This window comes from Myotis myotis, unplaced genomic scaffold (genome assembly GCF_014108235.1).
Source record: "Myotis myotis isolate mMyoMyo1 unplaced genomic scaffold, mMyoMyo1.p scaffold_m19_p_3, whole genome shotgun sequence".
NCBI classification, from domain to species: Eukaryota; Metazoa; Chordata; class Mammalia; order Chiroptera; family Vespertilionidae; genus Myotis; species Myotis myotis.
Genome location: NW_023416335.1, coordinates 145,802,081 through 145,818,106, shown reverse-complemented (window position 1 = coordinate 145,818,106; position 16,026 = coordinate 145,802,081). Strand labels below are relative to the sequence as shown.

The 16,026-nt window shown below is 40.3% G+C and overlaps 1 protein-coding gene across 1 annotated transcript in view; it reads right to left on the bottom strand.

The window, feature by feature from the left end:
- PTPRR (protein tyrosine phosphatase receptor type R) overlaps positions 1-16,026 on the bottom strand; it is a 131,287-nt gene that overhangs the window by 13,908 nt on the left and 101,353 nt on the right. Inside the window, exons 9-11 of the mRNA XM_036299605.1 lie at positions 9,260-9,370; positions 7,224-7,381; positions 3,224-3,337 (exon numbers count right to left, since the gene is read on the bottom strand). Coding sequence (XP_036155498.1) covers positions 3,224-3,337; positions 7,224-7,381; positions 9,260-9,370 — 383 coding nt within the window. The remainder of the gene's footprint in view (positions 1-3,223; positions 3,338-7,223; positions 7,382-9,259; positions 9,371-16,026) is intronic.

Below are 16,026 nucleotides of genomic sequence, written 5' to 3'. Positions count from 1 at the left end.
GGAAGGAAGGAAAAAGAAAAAGCTTTCAAGGAAAGTTTAAAGGAGAGGATCTGTTTGATAAACAACAGCTGCTCAGAAAGAATTTTATGTAGAAGGGATGTTGACGAATAAGTCAGAATGATTTCGAGACACATACTGGCAGTAGTTCAAACCCAGGGGGGCGGGAGTCCATGGCTTCAGGTCAGCAGAGAAGTTGGCTATGTTTTGAAGATCCTATCAGAAGAGAAAGCACAAGCCTTGTGGGAAAACCTTGGTAGTGATGGAAGGCCAAGGCTAAGTTTTCTGACCATTTGCTTTAGGAAGGAAGGAGCAGATAGAGGAGGCATTGTGATATGATTTTAAAAAAAAATGTATTTATGATTCCATTCAAAGTTAGAGGACAATTTGGTAGGCTTGACAAATTGGGACTGGGAAGTGGAAACCAAGGTGGAGGTCAGGCTACAAAAGCAGTTGGGGGAGGTGGTTGATGGGAGGGCGAATAGGCAAGATTAAGAGTAACGGGGGCCAAAAAATGCATAAACCATGCCCAGTGCTTTTTAGGATGTTGTTCCAAATAGACTCAGAGCAGGTGTTGGAGGCCAGCTTGGTTCGGAGTCAGTTTAGATCTGGTGTTCATGGAATTCTAGCAATAGCCAGTAGGAGAGAAGGGCACAGGGATATCAACTAGAGTACCTGGGGGATTTTGGTTCCCACGCAGGAGTCTTGTTTACAGAAGCACAAAGCAGGAGAGATCAAGGTCATTGTGGGAGCAGCTCCAGCTGATGGGGTGCTGCCCCTTGCTTTCTGATGAGGGCCCCTCTTCTGGGTGAAGGTAGGTCCCAGAGCCTGACGTGACGCCACCAGATTCTATTGGAGCCAGGGTGGACAGCACTGATGGAAGGCAAGGGGAGCTGGGGGGACTAAGAGAAGGACTGTAAGAGGAGAGGGAGAGATCATTGGAATTGATCTTCTCAGGTACAAAAGGAAAACATGAGCCCTGGTGGGGTAGCTCAGTTGCAGGTTCTGGCCTGGCCAGAGCACATACAAGAATCAATTTATGCAATGTATGCATAAATAAGTGGAACAACAAATTGATATTTCTCTCTTTAAAATCAATCAATAAAAATGAAAAAAAAGAAAGCATTTTTGGAAGCAGTTACTTGTGGGGTATGGGAAGGTGGACGAGGGGAAGGTAGAGAGAGGGAAGGAAACATAGGCGAAGTGTTCTACAAAGTGCCTCACAGGTGTAATCCATCTTAATGCCACCGCAACCCTGTGGGATATAGATTATTAGTTCCTGTTTACAGGTACATGCTTGGGTTTCTTGCTATAGATACTGATAATAGCTGTGGCTAAACTTGGCTGCACACTTACTGTGTAAAAGGCACTTTGAAAATTCTGTCTTAATCCTTCAACAAAAATAGAATGTAGATATTATTACTTCTAATTTACAAGTGAGAAAACCAAGGCATGGAGAAGTCCTATAACTTGCCCAAGGCCACACAATCAGAACATGGTGGGAATCATGATGCAAACCCAGGCAACCTGTCTCCAGAGCTTGGAATCATAACCACCACAGTGAGCAGCCTCTAATAAGCCAAAGTTAAGAGAAAAATAGAGGGAAGATATACTTACAAAATTTAGAAATTATTATTTAAAAGGGGTCCAGGACAGATAGAAATAGAGAGGGCAAACTTCAGCCAATAGGGGGTTTGAATGTTTCATTTTTAGAGAAAGGAAAAATTTTATTGATAATTTTAATAATAATGAAGAGAATAATAACACAGTTTACATGTACTTAAGGCTTACCATGTGCCAGACTGTTCTAAGTGCTTTGTGAATATTATTTCATTGAATTTTAAGAAAAATCTTTGTCTCTTATTGAAATCCCAGGACCTAGCACATACTAGGCACTCGATAAATATTGATCAAATGAATCTTAAAAGGTGACTCTAATTTTACTTTTAGGAAATGCTAGGTCACAAAGCAAAATCTCCCTCTCTCTCTTTCTTATTACCTCTCAGCTTTTATTTTTGTCTGAAATTATCCTGTTTATTTCTTAGCTTGTTTATTATCTCCTCTCTCTCTGTTAGCATGTAAACTCTAGGACAGTAGAGCCTCATTCATGCCGTCCAATGCTGCACTGGCAGCATCTGGAACAATGCCTTGGGCAGGAGGTGAATAATAGTATTCGCTGTATGAATGAAAGAAGAGAGCCCAGTATTTCAGCCTTTCAGAGCAGCTCTTCTCCCGCTACAGCGCATTGAAGTACAGAGCGGAGGTCGGCTGCTCATATGCTGGTACAACAGCCTTCTGTCTGTGTCTGTTCTCAAGGAGCACCTGCGCACTTTCTCCATCACTGGCTCACCTATTCACGTACCCAGGTAGGCTTTGTTGGGGTGAAAGGAAGAAAAGTTCTTTTTTGTTCTCTTTTCAACACATAAGCAGGGATCATCACAAAAGTGATCAAATGATCTATGTATAAAAATGACTGTTTCACCTTATACCCATTAAGATGTCACCCCAAATTTATCAGACGGTAAATTTTATGCGTATTTTTTCACAATTAAAAAAGGGGGCGCTCTTGGTAGTATGACATATACCTCATTTTAAAGGATCAAGATGAGGACTTTGGAGTCAAAAGTGGATGATTCAGTTAAGTCAAATGAAAATACAGAGTATGTAAGGAATAGGGCTGTAGACTAAGAAGGAACAGTTACCACCACAAACAACCTGCATCAGAGACAAAGAAGGATTAAGCATAAGCTTTTGGTCTTGTTCTCTCTCTCTCTCTCTCTCTCTCTCTCTCTCTCTCTCTCTCTCTCTCCCCCCAAGGGCATGCTTAGGAGAGAGAGAGAGAGAGAGAGAGAGAGAGAGAGAGAGAGAGAGAGATGAGAAAGAGACATTAATTGGTTGCCTTCCATATGTGCGTGGATTGAAACCAAAACCCAGGTATGTTCCATGACCAGGAATCAAACCGGCAACCTCTCAGTGCACAGGATGACACTCAACCAACCAAGCCACCCCGGCCAGGCTGGTTTTGGACTCCTGATGGTCAGTATTGCAAACAACACTTTCTTTGTTGGCTTTTGAATATAATGTATATTCTTAAGCACTTTATACAAATCACTACAGAGATTTAGGACTTTGGAGCCTGTGATGTTTGCAAAGTCAGGCTGGTCAGAGCAGGTTGTGACAGATAACAATGCGCTGATCTCTATGACCTGATCCCACAGACACTCACCTGTCTACACGAAGCTGGCAGACAATGCTTAGTGGATCCACAACTCCTTCTTCTTTCAACTGTCGACAGCCAATGGATGTAGCAATAAAACACCCCGTTCTACCTATCCCTGCACTAAAAAGAAAGGACAAAGAATAAAAAGGTGGAAGGAAAACAGCAAAGATAAAATATATATTTTTAAAGGGTACCTTTAAATTTGAAACAACAGCTGGGATGAATAACAATAGCAACACCAACAGCTCTCATATACTGAGTATTACAACCTGGGCTCTGTGCTAAGTGCTTACACACATTCTCTCCTTTAGTTATATGCAGTAAGATGAGTAGAGTGGAGGGAGGTGTTGGGTGAAGAGAAAAGTGAAAAGTGTATTGTAACTGGTCTACAAAGAATAATTAGCGTCTGAATTTAGGTAAGGTATGGGCACTAAAAAAGGAGGGAAGAGACATCACAAATGTGAGTCTGAAGGACTGGAGTTGAACAGTCAGAAAAGGAAAAAGTCAAAGATGACCAGGACTAGAAGAATGGTAGTCCCCATGAGACAAAGGTGGAATTCTGGAATGAGGGCTGACTTGAGTTTGGTCTTGGATATACTGATGGTGAAGATTCTAGTGAATAACTGAAAATTCAGTTCAATTTAGGAGAGAGGAAGTACTAGAGGTACATAGTTCTAAGTTATTTATAGTTGGATAGAAACACTACTGTCCAGGGAGTTTACACGTTTTTCTGCATTAGACAGTATGTCATCAACCTAATAAGCTCTCTCTCTCTCTCTCTCTCTCTCTCTCTCTCTCTCTCTCTCTCTCTCTCTCAGCAATTTCAACCACTAATAGTCTTCATGTAAATTTCTTTTAAATTTACACTTAAATTCCCTAAGTTTCTCCTAAACTCTAGATTGGCATTCCATCTCCTAGTTCAGTCTGTGGATGTTACTATTTTGCACTTGCTTCATCTCGGTGCATCTAAACAGAGTTGGCTGTATTTTCCCTCAATGGCATTACCAGTCAGCCCCAGGCTTTCCAGCTGCAAAATCTTGGAGACATTTTCAACATCTCCCCCTCTCCCCTCCCACATTCAGCCTGTTACCAATTCTGTTATTCTCCACCTTCACTGAGCTTTGTGGTCCCCCCTTCTTTCCTTTCTATAGACTGTGCTCATGTTTTTGACATCTTACTTCATGATTAGCAATGATCTCATTATGGGTTTCAAGTCTCTGGTCCTTTCCTGGACCAATTCACAATACACTCGGCTGCTAGGGACCTGATCATATTACTCACTACTCACAACTGTAGATGGCTCCCAATAGTTATAGCGCAACATTGAAGCTCCCTACTATGGTATTCATGAATGTGACGAATTTTCAAGCTTAATGTCTTTTTATTGTAGTCCTTGTACCCTTTGTGCCATTTTTTTTTCATTTACACGAATCATTGCAAAAAAAAAAATGCCTTTTGTTTTCCAATTTTCCTTTCTGTGTTGATGTTGATGATATTTCTTCAGTGAAAAAAATGCCCTCCCTGACATCTTTTAAAACCACAAACATTGGTCATTTTTAAAGATCCTGTTCAACATTATTCCAATGTTTAAAGGTTTTCTTTAAACTTCCTAGTTTGAATTAATAGCTCCCCCCTTGGCACTCAAATAGCATTTACGTTCTCCTACTTAGAGCTTGTTTCTGTGAATGTGAGTGCAAAAGAATTCCGAAATAGAATGGGCCCCCTTTAGTTGAAGTGTCTATCAAGAGTTTGTTTCATTAAAGATAGAGGATTTGAACTGTACCATATGAACGGCAGGCATTTTGGTTATCACAAATGAGAGAAAAAATTTCAGGCATGGGAAGGGTTTAAGGCAACAATGAGTAGGTTAAGTTTGGCTTGAAGAGAGAATTGTTTGAGAGAAATAGTGGGAAAGAAGGCTGGGAAGGTACACTGAGACCCATTAAGGGTCTCACATGGAAAGCCAAGAGGTTTGGACTTTATCTCCTAAAACTTTTTTATTTTTTAGGATTTGATGAAAACTAGGACATTTCACTTTTCAATAAAACTCACATAACATTAGATACTCAAATTTGTTTAAGTAATTTCAAGGAGTTCTCTGACTCCTGTAGCTCAAGCATAGACCCAAGGTATGAACTTTTGTTCTAGGCAATGGGAAGCCATTGAGAAGTTCTGAGCAGGGAATCCATGCGATGGAAGAGGGTTTCAGGAGCATCATTGCAGAGAAGTGCATTGGGGAGACCATAGTCGGGATGGGCCTGGGGAAATGGGGTGTGTGTGCAATTAGCCGACTACTTCAAAAATATACGAATGAGATCATAAGGGCCTGAACTTGGGTGTTTGGACAGGAAGTGAAGATTATGGGAGCTTTGAAGGGAAAGCCAATCTAGTGACTGATTAGATACTGAGGCTGGAATTAAGAGAAAGGTCAAAGATAACTGTCAATGTTAGAGGTTGAATGCCTGGAAGAAAGATGGTCTCGCTCTTAGAAATACTAATCAGAAGGGGAGCTGATTTTGCAGGAGAAGTAGCTAGTTCATTTTATATATCTCCAGTGTTTTATGATTTTGGATGGGGGACAGTTCCAGCCTAAAGGATGGCCCATTAGGTTATTTTTCCTCAGCCCCAAGCTAAGTTTAGGATAAAGCTTAATGCTAAAGGTTGGATAATGATGCTTTTGAATAAGTAGACATATAGTAAATTTTACTCTTAATTAAACCACAAAAGTTCAAAAAAGAAGGAGGCTAAAATTATCATCTAAAACAGAGATGGGGAACATCCGGCCCATGGGAGAGTATAAGGTCATCGAAATCATTTGGTCTGGCCCTGCCAAGGCATTAGGGGCGAGTTAATGAAATGTTTGACCAAATACAGCAGGCTAATTTTTAAGTTGATAATTTTGTGCAGCCAAAGAATGATGTTATAAATATCCAAATGGCCCTTGGCAGAAAAAAGGCTGCCCACCTCTGATCTAAAATAATGTATTTTGTTTATTAAAGATATCATCAAAAGCTATCCTACAAGACTCATGACATTACATGAAGCAACAAAAATTACAGTGTTTTGAGAAAGTATTAAGAATAAGTGGCTAGTTATTGAAATATCTTTAAAAATAGTTGCTTTTTGGGGGGCACACTAAAAGGAAAACAAAAAGGATGAGGTATCCGTTGTGAGAGGAAAGCTTTGAGGGAAGAGGACCACCAAGGGCATCTGTTGCTTTTGTCGGCTGAACCTCCAGTGGCCCATGTTTCAGTAACAGCACTTTGTTTTCCTTTTTTAAAAAAAATTTTTTTTTTTTTATTGATTTCAGATAGGAAGGGAGAGAGAGAGAGGGAGAGAGAGAGAGAAACATCAATGATGAAAATCATTGATTGGCTGCCTCCTGCATGCCTCCTACTGGAGATTTTGGGCATATGCCCTGAAGGGGAATTGAACCAGGGACCCTCTGTTTCATAGGTCATCGCTCAACTTCTGAGCCACAGCAGCTGGGCTTGTTTTCCTTTCGGGGAGCTACCACTTGACCATGTACCATTTAATAATTTATTTCCATCTGTTTTTCATGAACTAACTTTTAAAATAGTTGACTGACTAAATGTGAAATAATAATACATGTTACCAAGATAAAATTCAAGTATAGTTCAGGTGCCATTTTGAAACAACAAAAAAAGCCACTAATAGTTAATTCCTAGTGTATATTATACTGATGAAATGAAATGCATCAAAATAAGTTTCAAGGTAGAGTACTGAACTGGCCAATTTCCTGAGCCATTTATTCAGAAGTGATATTTCTTCCACTGTATAATTGCTTGCTGAAAAATGCCCTTATATTGTCACTGTAAACATCATCTTGATCAAGACTCAAATATGAGGAAGTCAACCAATTTCAATAAATACTTAACTTACTAACAAAGTCACAACTAAGAAGGAAAACCCAACTTCTATCTACTCTATGACTTTACAAAGGATGGCCTGTTTGCTTAGGTGGAAAGGAAAGTTCGTGCCTTACCTGCAGTGGACAACCACAGGCCCTCGGCCTGCAGAAGCAAGTCTGTCTTCTTCTACATCCAGCATGAGTTGTAGAAGGGGCTGAGCACTGTCTGGAGTCTTGTGATCAGGCCATGAGGTGTACCAGTAATGCTTCACATGTTGGGTGTGACTTCCTTGCTGAAAATAGCAACAGCCACCAAGTGCCTCATTTACTTTTGTAACTAAAAGTCATCCAAACCACAATACTGCATGCCTTCTTTCATTCCCATCTTGCTGTCAACTTATTTCTAGGTGGTAAATTGTGTGTGTGTGTGTGTGTGTGTGTGTGTGTGTGTGTGTGTGTTAATCCTCACCCGAGGATATTTTTTCCATTGATTTTTAAAGAGAATGGAAGGAAAGAAGGGAAGGAGAAAGAGAGAGAGTGAGAAAGAGAGAGAAACATCAATATGAGAGAGACACATCGATTGGTTGCTTCTGCATGCACCCCAACTAGGCCAGGTATCGAACCTGAGACCCTTCCATGTTCAGGCTGATGTTGTAACCTGTAAGCAACACCAGCCAGGGCTCTAGGTGATTTTTGAAGAACAATCCTTCACCTTGAGAAAATTTTACTGTAAATATCCTGATATCAAAGTTTGACAGTCTTGCCTCTATTAAATGATACACAATGATACACATATGATGTACATGTGAAACCTATATAATTTTACTAACCCATGTCACCCCAATAAATCTAATTAAAATTTTTAAAAAAGAAAATAAAGCAGAAAAAGAAATGAAAATATATATTTAGTATAGAAAGTGATATGTAACATAAGCTAAATCTATGTTTGTAATTTACTATAATGAACACAATGGTAGATGAAAAGGTAGCCAAGAAAGAACTGGGAGATAGTGTGCTTCCTGCTCTTTGAACTTTCCTGACATGTTACTGGAAACATTAACCAATCTAAAAGCACACTTTTACGTGCAATCACTGTAATACTTCTACACTCATCCCAAATTCCGTTTTTTAACAGCAGTGAGAAATTCCAGTAATAAAGAGGCTACAGGGGTCACTAGATTAGAATTGCTTTGAGGGAGGGTCCATGTGGGGTCCTGGCATGAACGAGGCACTTAGGACATAGGTTTAAAAACAGGCTTTGGTAGGTGCCTTCCTACCCCCAGCTTCTCATTAAAAACCACCAGAGCAGCCCTGCCCCTGGTCTCTCTGTGATGACTGTGAGGCTCTAGGTGGAGCTGAAACCTTTGAGAGGATTGTTCTCTGGAATCAGAAACAATACCATGGCAACATTCCTCAGCATCTGCTGCCCGTAAGTGAAATAGATAATTTTCCTCTGATGTAACCTGGTCTGGGGAAAGTCCCTATAAATGACTGTAACTCCAAGTGTGGAATTCCCATCGACACTTTAGGCTCGTCTTGCCTCCCACAGCCACCCACAAGCACAGATTTTCTCTCTCAGAGTCCCCAGGGCTTACTTAGAGCTGCATAAGCTGAAGTGACACGAAAAAACACCATGGCAAAGTCTCTAGAACAAGCCTTTAGCTAAAGGCATTCAAAAGGTTAAATCAAGAGATCCTTTATTTATGCAAATTATATAATAACATCCTACTTAGTACATTTCCTTCATATACACTTATTTAATTATTCCATATTTAATTGTAGCTGACAACAAAGAAATACACAAGGGGAGGATTTTAATTTCTCTGTCGTCTTGACAGTATTTAATTGGTTTAAATTAAATCCGTAGCATTTATTAGGATAATCATTTCAAAGTATAAATGTTATCCCTCTCCCCTGGTCGGCAAACTGCGGCTTTCGAGCCACATGCGGCTCTTTGGCCCCTTGAGTGTGGCTCTTCTTAAGCCTTAGGAGTACCCTAAATAAGTTAATAACAATGTACCTACCTATATAGTTTAAGTTTAAAAAATTTGGCTCTCAAAAGAAATTTCAATCGTTGTACTGTTGATATTTGGCTCTGTTGACTAATGAGTTTGCCGACCACTACTCTAGTATCATCTGCTTTGTAGATAGCTATAGCCATGTAATCTTACCTTTAAGACGAGGTTTCGAACAGTATAGTTATCACATTCATTTACATTGATAACCAGAACCTCGACTTTTCCATAAATTCCTCTCTTTTCGGGCCAGTACAGCACACATTTCTGATGAAGGAGAAAGAAGAACACAGCAAGTATTAATGACATTCATTGGCCTTGGAGCACTTCTCATTCAAGCATCTCAGGAGTTTCTTATTTAGTTAGTTTTTTAAAAATCAGGTATCAATTTTTACAATTCTGTGAATGTTTTAAACCACTGAATGGTACACATTAAACGTGATTTTTACAGCATGTAAATTGCATCTCAAAAGGGTTTTTTTAAAATGAAGTATCAAGTGTTGCATGTTCTTGGCAAACACTATTGCTACTAATCCCATACCAAAAACTAAAGGTAGAATTTCCCAAAACTCCACAGAAAAATTAAGAACGAACTAAAAACTTAATTAGGAATTGAGAAATTAATATCCACACATTCAGTTGATCATGTAATGACTAGAAATAAAAGAAATGTTTTCTCATGATGAATGAGGCAAGTCACATTTTCCTGCTTCGTTGAGTGGAAGTGTCTACTGAGCATCTGCAATGTGTTAGACACCACAAGGTGAAGTTCCTCTCGTATGGGAGGCAGAGGTAATGACAATGCCTGTATGGGAGTATATATTTCAGGAGCAATGGTCATTTCACCTATGGGGTCCATTACAATGGATGTATAACAAAATTACTTTAAAATATTTTTATAATGGATGCTCTTTGAAAGGTTTAATAACCATAATAATAATCATATTACAAACAAGGCAATATAATATTGTGGTTAAGGTGTAGGCTTTGGGCCAGAGAGCATGGGTTGGCCTTTTGGGTCTACTTATTATTTGCTGTGAATCCATCAGCAAGATACTCAATCTCTCTGGCCTCAGTTACTTCATGATTTACTCTGTGGAAAGCACTTAGAATCAAGCCAGGCAAATAAAAAGCACTCAAAACATGTTGCTGTTATTATTATTATTATTTACTAGAGGCCCAGTGCATGAAATTCATGCACTCGGGGGAGTCCCTCAGCTCAGCCTGCGCCCTCTCACATTCTGGGAACCCTCAGGGGATGTCTGACTGACAGCTGACACCCGCTCTACACAGAGAGTGGGCCTAAGCCATCAGTCGGACATCCTTAGCGCTGCCACGGAGGCGAGAGAGGCTCCTGCCACCGCTGCTACGCTCACCAGCTGACAGCTTGGCTTCTGGCTGAGTGGTGCTTCCCCTGTGGGAGCACACTGACCACCAGAGGGAAGTTCCTGCATTGAGCGTCTGCCCCCTGGTGGTCAGTGCGCGTCATAATGACCAATGGTTCCACCATTCAATCTATTTGCATATTAGCCTTTTATTATATAGGATTATTATTACTAGTGTTCTATTTTATAATTACTGGGCTTTATAGCTTCCATAGAAAGTGATCATTAATTATGAATTATATCCGGCATTAAATTTTATATTATTATGTCCAAGCTATATTATTAAAAGAAAACTATGAAATTAGATTTAGGCACATGTATCATTTATTATTTTGTCTTTTAACCAACTGCAAAAGACCTATTAAAATTTTTAGCACATATTTTAGTGATTCATAAAGTAAAGGGTGACAGTTGAAGTTTATTGCAAATGCCAGGGAGGCAGGGTTAACTTGAGAAGTATTGTTTAGATAGCACTTATCTTCTTCCAAACACACATGCACATTTATAGGGAAACTCCTTCACTTGTTGCCTGCCATCGGACCTTTCAGTGTTCAAGACACTTGTTTCTTCATATATAGGCCAAAGGAATATGATCACACTTGAAAAACTTAAGAACTTATAATTCAATAGGGCAGTAAAAGAAGCACATAATTACAGAACTAAAGGAAAAGACATGCCAAGTATCAGAAACACACCTCCTGGATCCTATCATGCTAAGTACTAATTATTCCAAAGATAGGGTCATGAAGAAAGGCATGTTACCTGATTGACTCACTGTATCTCTGATCCGTTACAATAAAAACACATTTGCATCCTCTATATTCTGGTCCCTTTCCAAACCAAGTAAATCACTTCACTCCTGTTTACAGGCTGCCCCACACCCACAGCTGTCAGGCAATCAGGCTAAAGGCTTACTCTCACTGACATCACATTAACATTAAGGGGGGGAAAAAACCCTTTCAAAAATAGGGCAATTTATTTCCCTCCTCATTTATGAGTTGTCAAATGCCTAAAATTTCCCCAGCTTGTTAAAGATAATCATACTAACCGATTTGCCTGGTGTCTTTCAACGGAGCATCAATTATTTCGCTGCAAGACCCATTCCTATTGTATATCTTAAAACCCCTGCCTCCTGGATGAATCCAAGAAGAGACAAAGAATCTTGGGAAAAAAAGTCTTGAAAAAGAAAGAGGCATTCAGGGGTCCCGCAGTACGGCTTACATACCGCACTGTCCACCAACAGATCTGAGCGGCCGGCCCCTCTTCGGGAAGGTGGTTCTCAAAACCGGCAGGAAAAGCTTCGAGGCAGGAGCTCCCAGGCTGCACCCTGCCTCTCAACAATACTTGAACAGGCTTGTGCACCTACTTGATAAATGGAAGTACTACTTGCTTCTCTCCAAAGCTTGCCGGGGCCCTCTTGGATGTTTTTCTTGACTCTTTACCAAAAATGCAATTGGCAGCCAGCTCCCAGAAGACAATGCAATATGACTTGTTAATTCAAAGAACCCTTAATTAGCATCCCATCTCCTTTCTGAGATACAATAGCTTATTTTTACACACTGAATACATTTCCCCCGCTTTTAGGAGAATGTAGAAAAAGAGATCAGATAAGTGTGGGTGCTTTTGAATATGAGGTGGGGGAGCTCTGCAAGTGTAGTTGTATCGAAGAGCACAAGTTCATGTTTAAATTATTTTCATGAACAGCTTTTTAGGCTTTCTCCATTGTGCTGCTAACAATGGTATGGTAGATGCAGAAAATGTAAGGAAGGAAAATGCTCTCTTACAGATACTATTGTGAAGCTACAGTAAATGTAGGTGATTCAAAATAGCATGTTACCTTGCAGAATATAACCCCAAATCACCACTATTCTTCTGCTAACTGGTCTGATCCTTTCAGTAAAATTATCTATTAATTCCAAGAATTCGTGATTTGGAGGGGGAAAAAGAGGTTTTCAGAGGATCGTGTGTCCCTTGTGCAAATAAGTAATTAGCAAACCCTGACCATAAAGATTCTGGACATCAACCAGTCCTTCATAGCCAAAGCAGGATGCAATGCAAACTCATAATTTTATGATCTTTTCTTTCTTTGACCTTCCCTCTTGCCCCCACCACGGCAGAGCTATTTGGGTATAAAGAAGAAAGTCCAGCTAGTTGTTTAGTTGCCTGGGGAAAATATTTTTTAAAAATTACTTTCTTTTTAAATTCTATGCATTTAAAAATCAAAGAGATTTTGCTCTATGAGCTAAAGTCCTGTATCATCACATAGAGAGTGGCTCTAATTAAATAAAAAGAAGATGGGCTGTTTCATTTGAGTACATTTGCATATGAGAGGGAAAGAATGGGTCAGATTGTCTACTGTTATTACACTGTAGTTAGTCTTATTCTTTGTTTTCCAAATGAATATTACTAACATAGTATAGCAATTTAATATTAAAAGTACTTTCACTAAGAGATCATTCAATCCCTTTCAGAATCATTTGAGTTAGGTAGAGCAAGTAGCAAGTATTATTATTATTACTATTATTATTACTAGAGGCCCGGTGCATGAAATTTATGTGTGTGGGGGGGGTTGTCCCTTAACCCAGCCTGTACCCTCTCCAATCCAGGACCCCTCAGGGGATGTCCGACAGTCTCTCACAATCCAGGACCCCTGGCTCCTAACCACTTGCCTGCCTGCTTGCCTGATCGCCCCTAACTGCCCCTGCCTCACCCTGCACCGCCCTGCACCCGGGACCCAGGATTACCTCCTACAGCTGGTCGCCGGCACCCAGGTCCCGGGTTTCCCTCCCTCTGGCGAGCTGCAGGCACCCAGGACCCAGGCCGGCTTCACCCGGGCTGGCCGCAGCCGCAGGTAACCGTGGGCGGGCAGCTTCGCCCGGGCCACAGCCACAGGCACTGGTGCTTGGGACCACAAGGCGGGCAACTTGTCCCTCTACTGGGCTGCAGCTGCAGGCGCAGGTGCAGCTGTTGGTGCCCAGAACTGTGGGACGGTGGCTTGTCCCTCTCTTGGGCCGCAGCCTGGCTGGTCCCCATTCCTCTCTCATGAGCTCATTTGTGCCTGACTGGTCCCCATTCCTCTCTTGTGAGCTCATTTGTGCCTGTCTGGTCCCCATTCCACTCTCCCCAGTGTTGAGTTTCTGAGCCTTTACAGCATGATGGCATGAGGGTGTGGCAATCATTTGCATATTAGCTTTTTGTTATATAGGATATCTTTTTACAACAGAGGAAACTGAAACCCAGATGTTTTGCTAGGGGGTCTTTGGGAAAATTCCCTTGGGGGCTAGGACCCCCTGAGCAAATATTACTTTATAAATTCAACTTGTCCAATCTCTATCTCTTACCTGCACATTTGTCTCAAGCTCTAGGCCAGTGATGGCAAACCTATGACACATGTGTCAGAGGTGACATGCGAACTCATTTTTTTGGTTGATTTTTCTTTGTTAAATGGCATTAAATATATAAAATAAATATCAAAAATATAAGTCTTTGTTTCACTATGGTTGCAAATATCAAAAAATTTCTATATGTGACACGGCGCCAGAGTTAAGTTAGGGTTTTTCAAAATGCTGACACGCTGAGCTCAAAAGGTTTGCCATCACTGCTCTAGACAGTTATTTCTAGACACTTAGTAGACTTAACCATCCAAAGGTCTCTGGGAGTCTTCAAACTTAGATGAAAGATGGAACTCACTTTCTTCTCTCACAACTCTTCCCTTGCTGCCCATCTAGGTTCATGACATCTTCCTCCAGTTGGTCTCCCAGCCAGACATCCTGAATCAAACTCTCTCTTATTCCCTCCCATTCCATCAGAAACTAAATACTGTGTCTTCTATCGCTGAAACAGCTTTCAAATCTGTCCCCTTTTCTCAGTACACTCTCCCATTGCCTTAATTCTGCACCTCATTACCTGTTACCTGGACTGTTGCTACAACTTCTAACCTATTTCCCTGCTTCCTCTTGCTTTCCTCAAATCCGAATCCTGTATCCTGCCACCCATTATATTCCTAATATACAAATTACATCATGTCACTCCATTTCGAAACATCTTTAGTGGCTCCCTGCTGCCTATATAATGAAGCCAAAAGTTTTGTTTTGTTTTTACTATAGTTCTATATTTTCTGGCACAACTTAGCATTCCAGTCTCATCTCCCTTCATGCCCCACTGCGCTACGCTCAAGCCCACCAAACCACCGGACCCGGGCGGCTGTGTGGCCGCTGTCTGTCTTTGCGTGCCAGTGCACTGCCTGCACTGTTTCCTGTGGGCACCTACTCACTCATCAGGGCCCTATTAGAAAGCTGTAAGGCTTTGTATGAACTATTTGGACAAAGAAATGTAATGAAAATTCATCTTTTCCATAATTTTATCAGAGAGACAAAGGAAGGGAGTGAAAGAAGGGAAAACAGAATATGATTTTTATATGATTTTTTGAGATTAAACTTTGCAGAGTGCTGACGAGGTCAATCAATGGGATAAATGAAATTTATAAGTCAAGTCACACAGCTCACATGAAAGACGCATGCAAATACTATAGAGAAAGAATACAGCTGTATATACTTGAGAGAAGTATTATGTTAGGCCAAATCACCAAGTAATTCCCTCACTTTATGAGAGAGAAATGTGGTACTTTACTGCTCTCTGAGGCCAACCGTGGGTTGCTTGCTCTCTAATGTCTTGCATCAGTGTTTGCCCTGTTATGCTGGGGCAATAATTAAGTGCATGAGCTTTGGAATCAAATAAACCTGGATTAAAATTTGGCCTCCGTCACTCACTAACTTTGAGGCTTTAGGCAAATGGCTTACCCTCTCTGAGCATCTCGTTTCTCATCCATAATAGAGGGCTAACAAAACCGACTTTGTAGAGTTAAGAGTGAAAATAATTAGATTAATGTATGAACTGTACTTAGCACATACTTTTAATAAATGGTAGTCAGTAGAAAATATCTTCCACAATCTATGTCATATAATTTACAGCTACTTACTATCTTTCTTAGAAAGGGATGAGAGGGGCATCAAGTGACTCCCTGAGATGGTCTAAAGATTCTGGAAATGTGCAAATGCTATTTCCATTTTTGGACTGAATCAATTCCAGCTTTGTAATAATTCACGTTTAAAAGAGTTTGAACACTGTGTTTTTAATGTTCTCTTTCTTGCAGGAGGAATTCCCTTCTTCTTGCAATTTATCTAAAGGAAGGAACTGTAATTTACCAGCCGTACAATCTCTTCTCTTTCATGAAATATAACTGATTTTTCAGCTTTATTTTGGAAGTTTTTGTTTATATTCATTTTATTAAAAAACTATAAGAATATTGGTATTATTAAATAAGAGCTGGAAATTCTTCATTTATTTATTTAAAAAGTATAAAGGTTCATGAAAACATAAAACCTGGGAATTTCTAAAGATAACTCCACCTTCATTTTTTTGGAAGGAAATGATTTTTGTCTATTCTAAACAATGACGCTTAACACAATTGAAAGTTGGCACATTTTCGGTAAACAGCACTTTCCTGGGAGTGTAAAGTCTGCTGCATTTTTCTTCTGA